Genomic DNA, 19,104 nt, shown 5'->3' on the forward strand with positions numbered 1-19,104 from the left:
GCAAGAGACAGGGGCACACGCTGACACGGCGAGGCCCACGGAGGGGAACCAAAACTACCAGGAGCGTGCAGCAGACAGCTGACAATACCATGTAGCAGCAGCTCAGAACAAGTCGAGCACAAGACGAGGAGCACCACCAGCCCCCGAATAGAAGCGGGGCAGGCCAGAAGAGAAACAGAAACAGGCAGTACCGAACAAAAGCCGGCAACCAGAACACAGGAGAGCACCAGGAGAACCAGTCCCCTCGAAACACAAGGCAGACAGGCCCCGGTCGAAACGGCGGAGAACTAGGTGAAAACACCGAGACACGACGCCAGAATCAGCACGACAAAGGTCGGTCCGGCGATCTAGAGGCGAAGAGGGAAGGGACCCTATGGAAGACGGATAGAAACACCCTCGGAGACTGAGCAAGACAAAACCTGGAGCAGCGCAAGCTGCGCAAGGGCGGAAGAAAAAGAAAGAGAAAGACCGCACTAAGCGGTATACCGTGACGCCAGGAAAAAGCAAGGAACCTGAGAAGGCATCCACGCCCGCCTAGCTTAAGACAGGGCTATACAATAGCCAACAAATACCCCACCTAGGGTATGAATCGTCCCTGAACAAAAACAGGGAAACACCTCTTAGGGAAACCCACAGCAGAGGACAAGAACATAAAAGACCTGTGGGAAACACCACAGGTAGCTTACAAATCAGCCAAACACCTCTTAGGGCAACCTGCAGCAGAGGTCAAGAATAAGACACAAAGGGTCCAACCTGAGGACCTATACAGCTGCACTTAACAGCAAAAAACACTCATTACAAGCTAAAGGGCTGAACCAACAGCCAAAAGAATAGAGGGGTCAACTGAAGGACCGTGAAGGCAGTCCAAGCCGCACACAGCACACAACGGGCCTACCAAAACATAAGGTCCCAAGAGAAAGGAGGGATAAGCGACTCCCAGAAGACGCCGGAGGAAGGATCAACCGAAGCTTACGGAGGGGGAGGGGAACGGAGCCCCGCAAGGAGTCTCTGAATAGCGGAGTCCGCATGGGTGTGAATTAATAAAGTCCCATCAAAAGGTAAATCCACAAGACGCTCCTGAACATTCTCCGGAAAGACACCAGCCCGCAACCAAGCATGGGGGAGGAGGGCCACCAAACTCGCCATAGCCTCTATCAGAAGCCAAAGACTGGTCCAAATTCTTTATCAAGTGCCAATTTTGATGGATAACCTTCTTTAACTTGTTGGAATTATGGCAGAACGTTGACACAGTAGATTGCAGACAGTGCATCTCCATCAGACTAAAATTCATTTTTTCAACCCTATTTTCTCCCAGAACAAGCCAACCGAGGCTCGCATGAATAAACGGTGTTGGATTTACACATATTTTCAATAGGCAGGTCATACCCTCTTTTGTTTCTTATTAATTTGATAGTTACTCCTTCTCCCCCAAACTAATAAGGAATTTTCCTCCTGTTCCCCAGATTTGTTTTAAGACCCTCGCCTGAGACTTCACCACACACTTGAGAGAAAACGGCTCTCGGCCCCCGACCGACTACCGCAAAACATGTAAGAGACTTTCACGTTTTCAGTTCAGACTCTTTGACTGGGACTAATTCAGTCTGGGATCAGGTTTTTTGATTGTGATTTCATTTTTCATCCATAGGATGGTTGCTCTGACTTTTGGAATATAGTGCAGCAGAGATCGTCTGAACTTGCCACAAGAACTAAGGTAAGCGCACTCCTGGAGAGGAGGGCTTTTAGAGGAAGGTGGCATACATGCCAGTATGGCATAAAATTAAGATTGAGTTTTTTGTTTTCCAGTTATCTGGTCCTGAGGAGAACCCCGGATTCTGGGGGGTTCGAAACGCGTAGACCTTGTGGTGGCCAGACCAAGTGCAAGAATTACTGTTTTAGAAGTTGAACATTTTTGTAATTTTTAAATATTGTCTTGTTTGGCCCATGTGTTTATTGGATTTGTTTTTGTAGTGGTTCTAATTCGAATGATTTAAAGTGGGGTTGTTTGTTGGATTGCTGGATTGTTAGTTGAGTGAGAGTAGGAGTGTTAGAAAGGATTGGTTGAGAGTGTGAAGCAGGTGAGAGTGTGAAGCGGGTGTGGTGTGAAAGAGAATGATTTGGAACTGTTTAGGATGTTTTGAATAGTGTTGTTTGTGGGAGAAGGCAGTTTGGTATGAAAAGGAAAGAAAACATTTTAAATGTAAAAAAATCTTTTGGTTATAATTGACATATGTGAATCTTTGAATAAATTCTGAATAATTCTAACGGAAAAAGAGGTTGTGGAGGTGACATTGTTTCAAGTCAATGCACCAGGATAAAAAAGTGTGAATCGTATATCAGCATTGGCATCTTGATAGTGATTAGTTAAGCATGGGAGAATATGTCAAAAACTACCTCATAAATTACCATAAGGTCTTTGAAGAAAGAAATACATAAGGTATGACTGATCAGATAAAATGTTGTTGACAGTTCAAGAAATATGTGTCTCATGTACAAAAGGTGATATATAAAACCTCTGGCAAGGCAGCCTCGTACTGCAACCTGGTCTGAAATCTGATTGAAATTCATCAAAGAGATCATTGTTATAGATGTGTTGTCTCAATTGCATGGCTATACAGTTTTTGACTGCCTTCACTAAAAAGGGATGGCCCAAAACCTTTCTAAATATATTTGGATTCTCTGCACCAACTGAGGGTTTCTTCGAAAGTGGTCAGACTTTACTACAGGAAATATGCCAGAAAATGTGCCAAGAACAAGATACCTATTCGCCAGCTCATTCTAAAAAGAGATCAAATGCAAGGTGATAAATCAGATCTTTAGCTATAGTTGACAAGATAATGTCAGTGAAATTAGTAGAGGCTTTGCATTTAGGGAAATGTCCCTGAATTCTCACTAGGTATTCTTTTATTTCCTATTTACTGGGGGAGAGGCCTGAAATTTGAAGGGTTGAGGTATTTCAATGGGTTTAAATTTATCAAATTTATCAAAGAGCATATTCTTCAAACATTGCATGGCTGTATTTAAAGGGGATGAAGATTAATTGCAAGCATTATAATTGGACAGCTTTTTGGTCCGATATTTGCTGTGTCAATTTGAATTTTGATGATTTTGGTATTTGTAGAGTTTTTAAAAACTGAGTATAGCCTTAATTAGCCCTTCAGAGGGATTGTGCTAGTGATTCAAACAGAAAGAAAAATAATGGAGTAAAAATTCAAAACAAATATTGGCAAAATACCTTCTTTTCTGGAGAGATCTCCTCTGGTTCATGAAGACGACTTTCTTTTTCTTCCCAATCCCGTCTCAATTTTGGCCCTTGAGCTTGAGGCGATCCTTTGAACTGATGGTGATATTCAGTTTCACGAGGAATTATATCAGAACTGAATGGTTGTATAGATGTATTTTTATTATAGATCATCTGAGGAGGGAAATACACCAAGAAAAGGTTCAGAGGAGTCAATGAAGTTTTGTAGAAGCAGTACCTCCACTCAACGGACTAAATGTCAGTGCAGCAAGAAACTGAGATGATCTTGCATCGATTAATTTTCAAGAAGAACTCCATGGCACCTAGCCCAAATCTTATCTAGGTTATGTTGAAATTTTGAGTTTCACTGACTCTAAATAAAGCCTATCGTTCAGACAACAAAACAAACAAGCAGATGCAAATGAAATCATTCATTCAGCTCGTGGCTCAAGTTACTTTATACATTGTATATGCTGGAGAAATAGTTAATCGAATCGAAACAAATGCACCTTCTGACTGCTTGTATTTAAAGTTGGATGCATAGTGCTAAACTATCAGTACTGCAAGTATTGCAATAGTATGGACATTATATAGTAATGAGGTCAAATGTAGGCCCAGGAGGGCTGTTTCTATGTGATTTTCATGATGGCCACATAAGAGACATTTACATATAAATATTCCAAACAGAACTCACATAGTTTGTGGATTCCCTAGCAATCTAGCATTGATCGATCTATGAAGATAAGGCCTCAGGTATGTTCTCAAGAATGTTACTCTGGTGAGTCAATTTTAGAGTTATGAAACAGCAATAGAAAGACATCAAGCTATTTGCCTATAGACAGGTGCAAGATCCTATGATTTCTGTGGCAATGAAAACTATGTTCAGAAAGGTGTGTATGAGGAGAGGTAGCGGTACTAGAACAGTACAGGGTGCAGCTATTCAGAAATTAAAATGCACTAGTGAACAGTGTGCAGGTTACATTAACGGAAGGAAGAGCATATTAGCAACACATCATGAATAAGGCAAATTGGCAGAGCTGGGAATTGGTCACAGTACTTGCTTAGCTTAGAGGGGGTGCAGCAGGGTTCAAAGTGCATAGAAATGTGGGTTGTTAGTATATGTTCTGACCCAAAAGAGGTAAGATCTTTCAGGTTTCTAAATCACCAATGAGCATAATGATATCTCCAGAAGTTACTTCATAAGACTTTAGACCCTATAATGGGATCACATGAAATTTCATCGTATGACGCTGGAAGACATAACAGTTCATTAGATCTAAACAACATTCTATTAAATAAATGACATCACATGCATGTGTGGTGTTAAAGCACAATGGACATCTTGAACTGCAGTAATGCATATTATCACCAGAAAACTGCTGCTCATCATAGCGTTGGAGTGCACATGTGCAACAACAGTTGTCCAGTACTGCTTCACATTCCACAGACATGGCTTCAAATGACTAGTACCACTGTACAATGAACAAGTTTAGACTTAAAAGCACATGACAGCTTCACAATGATCCACATTGCAGCATCAAATTATGCCTCGGTTCCTGTCGGTGAATCAGGCTGCAAAGATGGGGCAAGACTTGTTCCCATGAACCCCACCACATTCTTCAATGGAGATTTGCACATATATTTGAAAAATACCTATCTCAATTAAATGCATCAAGTCTCAACTGTTTATTAATCATTATTGTTATACACTATATAGTTTTATCACTAAAACTGCATGTTAATGGGAAAGTGTTTGGCCATTTCAATAGGAACGTTACTATCTGTAAATGATAGTGCGCAACCACTTCAGACTTCAGTAATATATTTGTTAACAGTGAGTTTTAAAAATGAACTGAGAAACACTCCTGCCCTAATGGCAATGTTATTAGTGAACTGTGAGGCAAGTCAGAGATCATGTGTACCCTACATGTGGGTAGATTCTTATTATACATGCAGCAAACGTCTAGTCTATTTATTCAAACAAAACAGTTTGTTTTGTACAGCAGAAATTCTAAACTCACATATTTGAAGGTGCTCTGATTTGTGATAAAGAAGTAAAAGGCGGCACTGTAAAATAAAAATATTTGCTTGGGATCACACAATTTGAGAGACGTTTACGGGTCAAGTATATTACTTGGGTGGAGTAGATTATTCAAGTTACTAAACCTGCAGGTCTAGTAACATTATTATGATTTTTTGAGGCCGGACTCATAGCAGTGAGGAGACCTGGGTTAGCTCAGAGAGGGTGGGCTGACAACCAAAAACAAAGGATGGAATTCAGATGGTTATGACATCAGGTTGGTGAAGGGCCTCTCCCATGCAAGGAGTTAGGTGTACAAAGAAACAATTGCCTCTGGGCGTTGTGAAAACTGGGGACCTGGCAGGCCTAAACCTCTGTAAGAAGAATGTACGAGGAGGCAGTGTCCAATGAAAAAGAAGACTTAATTTGATGCCCATCTACATGCTAGTCAGCCACTGAACAGGCTTGTCAGGGTAGATACACTATCCAAAGGAAGTCTATAGGTCCATTGCAAGCTATATAGTGGTGTTAAATTCCTACAGCCGATTCTGCTGGACATATTATCTGAGTTCAAGGACAACAAATCTTCATTGCTAGACAATGCACAAGCCCATGAGGAGCTAGTTTAACATGTCACTTAATAGTCAGGTAAAATAGGAATCCTCTGCTGCTACAGCAAGACATGCATTCAAAGATACAAAATGTTCTACGTAGAATATATCATTCGTTAATGCAATAATGCAAACCTTTTACTGTTAGGTTGAGAGCTATGAGGCAATATAGTAAACTGAAAGCTCAGCTTGGACTGCCGAAAATGTTTACAAAATAATAAGATGCACACATTTGTAAAATGTAACAATTTGGCGATATTGCCACTCTACTAGACTGCTTCTTGATTACATGCAAGTATCTTATTTGTTAGTAGGGATACAAACATAGCCACCCAATTGTTTTATCAGCATTGTCTTGGGGAGAAACCCTTTTCAAGAACATAGAAAATGTTTAGAGGAGTTCCAACCTCCCGCCCAACCTGAAAAGGGATTTACTCCAGCCCTTGCCCTGTCTACATCACAGATGGGGGTCTAGGGTGGGAAAGGCTAGGAGCTCTTTGTGAATGGCCAAAAATTGATGTGCTTGATGGAGTTTACACTGTCAAGGCTGAAAATACCTTGAACTGCCTAGTCTCCACACTTTGGTTGCTGATTACTCCCCCTTAATTATAATGCCATGGGAATTATTATGTGGCCTCAAATGTTTTTTTTTTTAAAGGTCATCCTTTTCTTAAAGCTTAGCAGGCTTTCATTTTTGCAGAAAAGTTACATTTACTCCACTCGAATGAATTTTACATATGGCATTCTGCGATCACCAAGTTTTGCATAGTGTCAATGTTCCTGAGGTCTGACAACAGACCAAATACCCTAATTAGTCTTCAGCTCTGTATTGACTCACAATCTTCCTGAAATGTCTGTGTTTCATCATCCCCCAAGATTTGCATGCTGCCGTTTGGGTAGATGTTGCAGAATAGTCAGGCTCAGCCCTAGAAAATCTTTTTCTTCATCTAGGTCTTTTGTCCCACAGTAGGACTACCTTCCTTCAATGAGTATGAATGCTGCAAAATCTTTAACTTCCCCAGGCTGTTCTTTTTGTGTGTGTCACTGATTTATCATTGCTGCCCTTATACTCTTCTTGGACATCCATTCTGCATTTTATCTCAAGTCAGTATGGCTTTGCCATGGAAAGTTCATATGGCAGGCAGTCTGTGAGAATCCAAAGCCCCTTTTGTGCAAATGTTGCAGAGCTTTAACAATACAATATTGTTACTTTTCTGTCACATATTTGAATGTTGTGGACGCTCTGAGTTTCACAGATTTCAACCTGTGTGGTGCACTGAACCAGGTCAACTAAACTATAGCAACTTAGTCCCCACGCTCTTTTTTTGCTCTTCTTGTGATAGTTTGCATATTCTGGGATCCCTTAAATGTGAAGCCACACATGTTGTCAAGGACCTTTAGTCCAGAGTTCTATCTTTTTCTGTGCTGTTTGAGATTTATAATAACACGTTGCGAGGATACTGATACAATATCCAACCCTCTCTTTGTTCTCCTTTCATAACTACTATGAAATGAGTTTCATGGTATGTACTTTCTGAAATCCCCAGGCATTCCAATGCATGGTTACTGCTTATTGCAACAGTGGAGGTTACACACAATTTAGTCTCCAGCACTGACTTGCTCTCATGCTGAGATTAGTTCCTGTGATGAGTTTTATGTTGGGCGATCAGTGACACCCCAGATTTCGTTTTGTGTGGCCGATGCTTGGCCCAGTCAGCTGACCTCTGTCAGTGTTAAACCTTCAACTCTCTCTTGACTCTCATGCTTTGAATCCTCCCTTGTGAAGTGATATGTGTTCTTGGAGATATAATATCCACAACTTTTGTGAACCTTGCTGGTGTTTGGCAATTGACACTTTGTTTATTCTCCAGATCTGTCTTTGTGTTCATGCTGTGATTACTCTTGGGTGGTTTCAAATTGTATGCCTGTTGAGGTCTTCAGACCTCACTCCATGTGGACATTGGTTGGATCTGGCATCCCTGTGACTCCTTTGTTCTGCTTCCAGGATTACCTGGGCAATAGGCCCCCTTTTCCTCACTTTCAGCTGTCTACTTCTACGGTGCTCATGGTTCGCCTTACTGGACCTCTCTTTCTGTCCTCCAGCTGGGTACCATGAAGACAAAGGGCCAAATAAAATTGCTGGTAATTTCCTTTACTGTTACCCTAGGTTACGGTAACTTGGGAATACAATGTATTCATGTTTTGGGGGATAACATGCAGCAATCAGGGCTTCCAATCAAATTCTTACATTTTCCCACACAGTTTCACATAGAGATTTGAAGCAGCCAAAATCTCCATGTGAAAAAACCAAATAAAACAAGTTACTTACCTGTAACTTTAGGTCTCCAGTATTGGAAACTTTCATAGATTCACATGCTTGAATCATAATAATAATAAATAATAATTGAGCTTATAAAGCGCCTGGTTACACTCACTAGTGTGTCCCCGCGCTGAATCATTCCCCATCATTGAGATGCGAGTCCCCGGTATATAAAAATAGCAATTCAAAGCTATTACAAACTAGAAACCAGGCCTAGGCCCATTCCAGTTTTCTTAATATATCCACCTCTTTTTGTAAAAAAGACCAAATAAAATCAACAACCAATAAGATCAGCCTCACCCTCTAGAACCCTCCTGAGAGAACCTCAGACCTTCAGATTATCGTAGCTGTAGTGCCATAGGATAACAATAAAGATGCAGAAGGTCGAGCTTTCCCAGGGGAGGAGGGTGGGCTGCATGTGAATCTATGAATGTTTCCAATACAGGAGAACTAAAGTCACAGGTAAGTAAATTGTTTTCTTACTCCAGTATTGGAACTTTCATAGATTCACATGCTTGAATCAGAGTAGCTAGCAGTCATGAGCACATTTTTTGTTCTTATTATCTTGAACAACTGTAAATAATGCACAGAAAAGATTAGAGAAAGGAAAACATTTCCTCAATTTTGACTTCTCAATGTATCAAGACTATATTAAGCCTAATCCAACGGAAAATTCAAAGAAGTAGTAATAAAAACAAAAGCCATCATCAAACCTTATCTGCAGATAAAATATATCCAGAAACAATACATTTATCAAATAATGTGCGAGGATCTTAGGAAAGACAAGGAAGGAGGGATGAGAGGGAAAGCTCACCTCTACTGAAACAGGTTGCTCAGGACTGCTTGGCCCACTGCAGTGTCACTGCGTGTCGAAGAATCCAAGCAGTGAGGTCTGGTAAAGGTATGGATACTCTTCCAGGAGGCTGCTCTGCAGATGTCCTGGATAGGTACCCCAGCAAAGAGGGTTGTAGAGGAAGAGACTGCCCTCGTGGAGTGATCACGGATTTTCCCCTGTATGGGCTTTCCAGCTAATTGATGACAATACTGGATAGGGCTGGAAATCAAACGTGCAATTCCTTGTTTAGAAAGGGGAAAACCCTTATGAGGAGCACTGTAAGCCACAAAGAGCTGAGGTGACTTTCTAAAGTGTTTAGTTTTTTGGAGATAGAATTTTAAGCAATGCTGAATGTCTAGTGAATTAAGTGATCTCTCAGCCAGAGTTGTAGGTAGAGGGAAAAAGTCTTAAGAACCAAAGGTTCGTTTCAATGAAAATCCGAGGGCACCTTAGGGATGAACTTAGGGTTAGTGCGGAGTACTTCTGTGTCATTCTTGAACTGAAGAAAAGGCTCCGGGATAGTGAGTGCCTGCAATTCGCTAACCCTTCTAGCCGATTTAAGAGCCGGAAGAAGAGCCACCTTCCATGACAAGAATTTTAAGTCTGCCTTATGGATAGGCTCGGAGGGATGTTTCATGAGCTGAACCAAGACCACGATAAGGTGCCACAGTGGTGGAGGAGGCTTAATCGGACGGAAGACTCAAAAAAGCCCCTTCATAAATTGTTTAATTATTCTTGCTGACCAAATAGAAGGGCCTAAAGATGTTCTTCTGAAACGAGAGATGGCCGCGGAGTGAACCTTAATAGACTCATGAGCCAGGCCCGCTTTTGCCAAAGAAAGGATGTAAGGAAGGATTTAATGAGCCGAAGAAGAGAATGGATGAACTCCCGATTCTTGGCACCAGTGACAAAACCTCTTCCAGTTCATGCAATATGTCTTGTTTGTACTCTGAGCACGAGCTTGGGAAAGGATGTCTCTACATTCTGCGGACAGCTTCAGGTCGAGAAACTCTCTGTGCTCAGGAGTCATGCTAATAATTGCAGGGATTTGGGATCCGGATGCAGTACTTGGCCCTGGGACATCGTCAGCAATGACGGGATAGGATCCAAGGGAATCGGTTGCTCCACTGACCGAAAAAGAAGCTCCGTGCACCAGTACTGGCGAGGCCAGGACGAAGCTATGAGAATCATTTTGCAGGGTTCCGCCTTTAACTTCCTGAGAAGCCTTGGGAGAAGAGGAATGGGGGAAAAGCATAGACAAAGGCGCCTGACCATGCCATCGAAAATGCACTCCCCCAGAATCCCGGATGGTGATGCCAGCTGGCGAAGTATCGGCATTTCCTGTTTTCCGATGTCACAAACAGTTCTATGGACGGTCTGCCCCATAGTCGGAAGATGTCGTCCAGTGTCCTCTGATCCATCTCCCACTCGTGGCAGACTGACTTTAGCCTGCATAGCGTATCTGCCATCTCGTTGAGATTTCCTGGAAGATGCTCCGCTTTCAGTGAAACCCCAAGTAGGATCCCCATTCCCAGATACCTTGAGCTTCCACAGACAACCGACGGGATCTCGTGCCGCCCTGTTTGTTGACATAATGCATGGCAGTGGTATTATCTGTTCTTATCAGTACTGATTAATTTTTTATCCTCTGGGGAAACGCCTGTAGGGCTAGGCGAATTGTTCTAGCAGATTGATGTGCAAAAGACGATGATGCTGTTGCCATCGACCACTTATCTGAAGGTCATATAAGACCGCTCCCAACCCTCCAGGGATGCATCGGTTGTATTTATCTGAGGAGCTGGGGTGACCAAGAAGGAGAGACCCTGGGAAATGTTCTCCTTGTGAATTCACCATGAAGCAGCTTCTCTCATTGGTGTAGTGACCATGAGCATGTCCTCGAACGACCCCTGCACCTGATGCCACTGTAAGTTCAGTTGCTCCTGGAGAGGATGCATTTGTAGTCTGAAGTGGGGTATCAGAGGAATGCAGGACAAAATGGATTCCAGAAGGGACTTGTAGAGGCGAACTGAAAGTGACCTTCTTTTTAGAAGTAGACGGGCCATTGACATAAGTTTGGTTTTCCTTTTGAGGGACGGAAATGCCCTGTTCAGGGATGTGTCCAACATGGCTCCCATAAAAATGAAGTTTGACTTTTCCCTGTTGAGGGTAAGAACTAGACTCTTGAACAGCCTTGTACAGGCTGTCACTGAATTCCTAGCTGAGGTTTTGGAAGGGCCATTTAGCAACTAGTCGTCTAGGTAGGGGGAACACCTGGTGCTGTTGTCTTCTGAAGAAAACCGCTACCAGAGTCAGAATTTTCATAAAGGTTCTTGGTGCCGATCTGAGGCTGAATGGGAGGACTTTGAATTGACAGTGTCTCTTTGCTACTGTAAAGCGAAGGAACTTCCTGTGCGATGGATGAATAGGGACGTGAAAATATGCGTCCTCTAGGTTCAAAATGGCCATGAAAGCTCCCAAATTTAGAAGTCGAAGTTAATCCTGTATGAGATCATTCGGAACGACTGCTTTATGAGATCTAGGATAGGGCACCACTTTTCGACAGTCTTTCAAACCAGAAAGAACCGAGGGAAGAATCCCTTTCCTCTTTGGGATAAAGGACCAGTTCTATTGCCACTTTCTGAACCATTTGTTGGACGTCTAGGCGCAGGACACGGAGATGTTTTGTTACGTGGGTGTGATGAGGGGTGTTTGGAGGAGGATGAACAAACTGCAACGTATGGCCAAATTGAACTATGCTGAGCACCCAACGATCTGATGTTATTTGTTGCCAATTTTGGAAGTAGAGAGAAATCCTTCCCCTCATCAACCACCTGTAGAGGCCAGGAACAGTAGCCAGAGCCTGCAAGCCGCTATTGACATCTGGAAGAATCCTTTCCCTGACGTCCTGCTCTGCCTCTGGGGTACGATTTTGAATAGGTCGCTGACTGACCTTGTCGCTAATTGTACTGCGGACGGTAAGACTGTGTGGCAGGTGTACAAGAGGAGTATCAATATTGTTAGTACCCTCCTCTGTATGAAGGAAGCCCTCTAACCCTTGCTCCTTGAAAAAGGAACTTTGCGGTATTAAAGCGTCCCCAGCGACTTTGCCGCGTCTGTGTCCTTTTTTATGTCTTGGAGAGCGTCAGTCATCCACATGTTTTCTGAAGAACACTTCTCCATCAAATGGAAGGGCTAATATTTCCTTCTGAACCTCTGATCTAAACGAGGTTGCTCGAAGCCAACCCTGGCGATGTAGGACCGCTGCTCCCGCCAGGGAACAAAAAGCAGTTGTAGCAAATATCCACTGCACAATATATGACCTCAGAAGAGGCCCTCTCTCCTTCCCGGAGGATCTTTCTTGCTTCGGTTTTACTGTCTTCAGGTAGTTGGTCTAGGTAAGGAGATAGATCACACCACATCTGGCGGTCGTAGCAGCCAAGAATCGCTTAAGCGTTAGCTGCTTCGACCAGTAGGCCTGGCATAGAGGAGAATATCTTGCCCGCATTGTCCAGACGTCTGACTTCTTTGTCCGGAGGTGTAGTTAGAGCAGCTGCCGGATTTTTCGACTTTCGCTGCGCTGCCTGTGATATGACTGAGTCCGGTTTCGGCTGACTCACTAGGCAGGCCGGGCTATCCTCTGGGGCTTTATATTTCTTTTCCAATCAAGGATGCACCGGGACCACCATGGCTGGGGTCTTCATGACTTTAAGACCCTCTACCCATACATGATTAACAATGGGAATGTTTCTTACCGTTTTCTTATAGGGTTCCTTAAAGTCATATAGGAAACAGTCTGTCTGCACCGAAGGCATGGGCAGATCAAACCTCTTGGCTGCCCTTTCCAGCAGATTGTGGAAGACACCTATGTCCCCCGGCGGAGAATTCACAGGAACCGATGAAGGGGAAGAAGGAGTAGGGATAATATATTCATCTCACTCCCCCTGCGGGTCTGGGAGATCTGTGTCCCCTTGTTCATCATCCGAGATATCTTGTTGGATAAAAAGAGTAGTTGGGGGAGGATCCTCTATTAATTGCAGCCGTGGTGGTGTCACCCGGGGGGTGGAAGGCACCGAGGTTGGTCCAGTGGGAACACAGCCCTGTTCCGGAGCAGAAGATGGTGTTGGAAATCTCAATTTGCAGTCTGAAATCACCGAGGACGGGATACAGACCATCTCCTCTTGCTTTCCTCTATGGTAGTCCTGGGGAGGATCATAGTCCTGTTCCCCTTCATATCCCTCTTCAGAATCCTCCTTCTGGTACTTAACGTGAAGTTCCGAAAGGGTTATGGGCATATCTGAAAGGACTGTCATCATCCGAGTCCTCCTCTTCCAGGAGGTGAGAGGGTAGTAGAGGGATCACCTTGTTGAGTGAAGTGACTTTAAGAGTCACATGACGCTTTCTGTCTTTCTCTGCAGAATTTTTTACTCCCGTTGACGATGTAGATATTGCCATTGACAGCGCTGTCGTCATCGGAGCTGCCGCTGTTGTCACGGTCGTCGTTCTTGTCACCGTCGTTCTTGTCGCCGTCGTCGTTCTTGTCGACAGCTTCGACTTCACTGCCGTTGTTGCCTTCGTCATCGATGGAGTTGGAACTGCCTTAGTCTACACCATCAAAGCTCTCAGCGACGATCCCAGCATCGGAACTGACGAAAGTTGAAGAGAGTAGCCCTTGTCACTCCGCATCGACGATGTCGATGACGGTTTCTTCGTCGATGGTTTCGACTGCCTTATCGACGGAGGTAACTTTTTTTTTCTGAGGAGGGTTTTTTTTAACACTTTACTTCCCTCAGGAGGAGAAGGAGGAGGAACAGAGCTAGACTTCCTCACACCACTTTCTCCTGTTTTAAGTCCTTTCCTCTCCTTTTCACCTCAGTGAGGAGATTTAGTTGGACTGAGCCTGTTAGACCCCTGGGAGGTCTTTTTAGAGGCTTTTTGAGGGTGCTCCTCAGAAGAAGTAGGGTCAGATCTTCTAGAAGACGAAGCAGATGAGGCCTCATCACTGTCGTCACTGGAGACTGGATCTCTTCTGGATTATAGCTTCTGGAGCCAGGTAAGGAGACGTTACTCATGATCCCTCAGGGTTTTAGTAGAAAAGGTACAACATAACTTGCAGTCCTTGGTCTTGTGGTCTGGATACAAGCAGTATATGCAATCTTTATGAGGGTCATCTACATAAAGAACAAGTTACTTACCTTCGGTAACGCTTTTTCTGGTGGATACAGTATCTGCCTGTAGATTCCTCACCTTGTGAATATCCCCTGCGCCAGCATTCCACGGAACTTTTCTTCCCCAGCATTCCACGTCGACGTGGGCGACGTCACAATACATCGGCTCCGCACGCGACTCCGTACGACGTCATCGGAGCCATAAGAAGCCCACGTCGGCGTGATGACGTCAGTTCCACCCATTTTTTCCGTGCCTTCGAGGCGAACAGGTGAACCAACGACAACTCCAAGTATACCCAGTATATAGCATACCAATATATATACATAGCATACAAAAACAAAGGAATGCTAACCAAACATGCATTACCTACAAATGTACAGAAAGCATCAAAACGTTCCAACAAGACCTCTTTCATGGTATACAAAGGTGGACAACGGGGAGGCGGGTGGGTCAGTGAGGAATCCACAGGCAGATACTGTATCCACCAGAAAAAGCGTTACCGAAGGTAAGTAACTTGTTCTTCTGATGGATACATCTGCCAGTGGATTCCTCACCTTGTGAATAGATTCCCACAGCAGTCCCCACTCCCGGAGGAGGGTGTCCACCTTTCTATACCAGAAAGTCTTGCAAGACAGAGCGCGCGAAGTGGCCCTCCCTCCTCATCTCAGAGTCCAAGCAATAATGCTTTGCGAAAGTATGGAGGGAGGCCCAAGTCGCGGCCTTACAAATATCTGCCACAGGAACACCCCGGGCCAGAGCAGATGTTGAAGACTTAGCTCTAGTAGAGTGAGCACGAATACCCTCAGGAGGAGTCTTACCAGCCAGGGCGTAGCAGATCTTGATGGTCAGTATAATCCATCTTGACAGCGTGCGCTTGTGCACCGCTTTACCTTTAGAACGACCAACGTAGCCAATAAAAAGCTGGTCATCAATACGAAAGTCCTTGGTCCTGTCCAAATAAAAACTCATAGCCCTCTTCGGGTCAAGGCGATGGAGTCTTTCTTCTTCTTTGGAAGGATGAGGGGGTGGATAAAAAACAGGGAGGGTAATAGACTGCCCCAAATGGAAAGGAGTAACAACTTTTGGCAGGAAAGCAGCCCTGGTCCTGAGAACCATCCTTTCAGCATGTAAGGTAAGAAAAGGAGGTTTGGAACTAAGAGCTTGAAGCTCACTCACCCTCCTTGCCGAGGTTATGGCTACAAGAAAAACCACCTTAAAGGACAACAGCCTCAAAGGACAATTATGAAGAGGCTCAAATGGGGACCCCATTAAAAAGGTTAAGACAAGATTAAGGTCCCACTGAGGCATTACAAATGGAGTGGGAGGAAACATGTTTGTAAGGCCCTTGATGAACCTCAGAACAACCGGAGATTTAAATAACGAAGGTTGATCTGGAAGGCACAGAAATGCCGATAAGGCCGAAAGGTAGCCCTTGACCGTGGCCACTGCACAGCCCTGCTGAGCCAAGGAAAGAGCAAACTGAAGCACATCAGAAAGATGAGCCTTTAAAGGGTCAATGGATCTCTCTCCACACCACTTTACAAACTTAGACCACCTGTAGGAGTATATGGACTTGGTGGAGTGTCGCCTGGCCGATAAAATAACGTCCACCACATCAGGTGGGAGAGAGAAGGAACTCAGGTTGCCCCGTTCAATCTCCAGGCATGAAGGTGTAAGCTCTGGAGGTGGGGGTGTAGAACTTGCCCCTCCGACTGCGAGAGGAGGTCTGCCCTCAGAGGGAGACGGAGCGGAGGGCACGAGGAGAGGTGGAGAAGATCTGTATACCACACCCTTCTTGGCCAATCCGGGGCGACCAATATGACTTGGGCCCGGTCTTGGCGAATCTTCCTCAGAACCCGAGGAATCAAGGGTATGGGAGGAAACGCGTAAAGGAGTCGTGAGCCCCAACTCAACTGAAACGCGTCCCCCAACGCCCCCTGCATCGGATATTGGAGACTGCAGAATGACGGACAGTGCGCGTTCTCTCGGGTGGCAAACAGGTCCACCCGAGGTGTCCCCCACGTCCGAAAGACGTGACGAACCACCTCCGGATGGAGCCTCCACTCGTGGTCGGCGGAGAACTGCCGACTGAGACTGTCCGCACGCACGTTCAGCACCCCGGCCAGATGATTTGCCATCAGACAAATCTGATGGTCCTGAGCCCAGGACCATAGTCGTAAGGCCTCTCTGCAGAGACAAAGAGACCCCACTCCTCCCTGTTTGTTTATATACCACATCGCGGTCGTGTTGTCCGTCAGGACTTGAACTGACTGACCGCGAAGGGAAGGGAGGAAGGCCTTGAGTGCCAAACGAATCGCCCGCAATTCCAGAAGGTTGATATGAAGCAACCTTTCCTCTGGAGACCAAAGACCCTTGATCTCCAGATCCCCCAGATGAGCTCCCCACCCTAGGGTGGAGGCATCCGTTATCACTGTGGCCACCGATGGAGGTAGATGGAAAGGCTTTCCTTGGGACAGATTGCCCTCCACGCTCCACCAAGACAGATCCGCTGCAGCTTCTCCGGAGATCTTGATCGACTCCCTGAGATCCCCGTTGTGCTGATACCACTGCTTGCGGAGGCACCACTGGAGCGCCCTCATGTGCCAGCGTGCATGGTTGACCAACAGAATGCAGGAAGCGAACAGACCGAGCAGGCGAAGGACCTTCAGAACTGGAACAACTGCTCCACTGTGGAATAAAGGGACCATCTCCTGAATGTCGAGAATCCTTTGAGGAGGAGGGAATGCTCGACACACAGTAGTGTCCAGTACTGCCCCTATAAACAGGTTGCGTTGAGAGGGCACCAGGTGAGATTTGGGCACATTGATCGAAAAACCCAAGTCGAACAACAGATGAGCTGTCACCTGCAGATGACGCTGCACCATCTCCGGGGACTCTGCCTTCAGAAGCCAGTCGTCCAGGTAGGGAAAAACCGGAATCCCCGACCTCCTGAGATGAGCAGCCACCACTGCCATCCCCTTTGTGAAGACTCGAGGTGCAGTAGTAAGACCAAACGGGAGGACCGCAAACTGATAATGTTGCGACCCAACCGTAAAACGGAGATACTTCCTGTGCGACTTCAGGATTGGGACATGGAAGTACGCGTCCTGCAAGTCGAGCGACACCATCCAGTCTCCTTGCTGCAACGCTTGAAGAACCTGCGCAAGGGTCAGCATCTTGAACTTCTCCTGTTTCAGGTAAAAATTCAAGATTCTGAGGTCCAGAATCGGACGCAATCTGCCGTCCTTCTTGGGGATCAGGAAATACCGGGAGTAGCATCCCTGACCTCTTTCCTGCTCCGGAACCACCTCTATTGCGCCCTTCTGAAACAAGGCTAGAACTTCTTTCTGCAGGAGAAGCAGGTGGTCCTCCGAGCAATAACCTTGGCAAGGAGGGTAAGGGGGAGGAAACTCCCGAAAGGGAAGGGCGTACCCAGTCTCTACGAGGTTCAAAACCCAAAGGTCGGTTGTAACAGATTTCCAACCCCGTAGAAAGTAGGACACCCGACCCCCCACAGGCCTTACATGATCCAGGATGGGGGATCTAGGGCTGCTTCCCTGAAGCCTCATTTGGAGCAGAGGAGGAGGAGGAAGAAGAGGGGTTGCGACCAGAACCTCTCCGACCCCTTTGCTTCCCTCTATAGGAGCGATAGAGGGGATTCTGCTGCTGTTGTTGCTGCTGCTGTTGTGGCTGTCGGAAGGAGCGAAAGGATGATCTTCCGAATCCCCTAGCCTTACGGAAAGTTGAACCTTTAGCAGGAGCCTGCAGACCCAAGGACTTCGCCGTCAACCTACTGTCCTTAAAACGTTGAAGGGCAGAATCTGCCTTCTCCCCAAACAACTTTTGTCCATCAAAGGGCAGATCTACCAGCGTGGCCTGGACATCTGCAGAAAAACCTGAGGAACGGAGCCAAGCCTGTCTTCTTGCGGCAATGGACGACCCCATAACCTTCGCCACAGAGTCCGCCGTATCCAGCCCAGACTGGATCACCTGCCTGGCAGCTGCCTGAGTGTCCGCCACAACCTCCATGAAGGACGACTTATCCCCCTCAGGTAACTTAGGGGCCAAAGTTTTTATAGAGTCCATCAGGGCATGAACATAACGCCCCAGCAAGCATGTGGCATTTGATGACTTCAACGCCATACTTCCTGAGGAGAATGTCTTTTTGGCCACCTGATCAACTTTCTTTGACTCCCTATCAGCAGGAGATTGGGGGAAAGCACCCGAAGCATGTTTAGAACATGAAGCCTGCACCACTAGGCTCTCCGGAGAAGGATGCGTGGATAAAAAATCCGGGTCTCCTGGCGCAACCCTGTACCTCCTTGCCACCTGTCTGCAAACTGCCGGAGCTGATAGAGGCTTCTTCCACACCTCCAACACTGGTTCCAAGAGAGCCTCATTGAAAGGTAACAAAGGCTCCGAAGCCGACGTCGGAGAGTGCAACACCTCTGTAAGCAGATTGGACTTGTATTCCACAGAGGGCAGCTGCAGATCTAACAACTCCGCGGCCTTCTTGATCACAACGTGGTAGGGCGCCAATTCCTGTGGTGGAGAAGACCTTGCAGAAGCATGCTCCCACTCCGGGGTGGTATCCAAACCACTTGCTACCTCTATACCTCCAAACTCATCCGAAGAAGAGTCGACTTCACCTTCTTCCACCTCAGCCCGATATCTTTCCTCCTCCAAAACCCTTTGGGCCTCCCGCCTCGATCGGATCCGGGGAGCCGGCGTCGTCGACGTCGTACGCGGCGTCGGTGGAGCCAAAGGCACCGGCGTCGGAGGCGCCACATGTGGAGTCGGCGGCGCCGGATGCGGCGTCGATGGAGTCGGCCTCGGCGTCAGAGAAGGCTCCGAAGATTGACAATCCATCCGAGGTCGAGCCGGATTCCCAACCGGCGCCGGAAACTGCCAAGA

General features: G+C 46.0%; 1 protein-coding gene across 2 annotated transcripts in view; it reads right to left on the reverse strand.

Moving 5' to 3' along the window:
* SAXO6 (stabilizer of axonemal microtubules 6) overlaps positions 1-19,104 on the reverse strand; it is a 621,602-nt gene that overhangs the window by 467,559 nt on the left and 134,939 nt on the right. For both annotated transcript variants that reach the window (XM_085653468.1, XM_085653467.1), the window contains exon 6: positions 3,233-3,412. In XM_085653468.1, coding sequence (XP_085509594.1) covers positions 3,233-3,412 — 180 coding nt within the window. The remainder of the gene's footprint in view (positions 1-3,232; positions 3,413-19,104) is intronic.

This window comes from Triturus cristatus, chromosome 4_1 (assembly GCF_964204655.1).
Source record: "Triturus cristatus chromosome 4_1, aTriCri1.1, whole genome shotgun sequence".
Taxonomy (NCBI): Eukaryota; Metazoa; Chordata; class Amphibia; order Caudata; family Salamandridae; genus Triturus; species Triturus cristatus.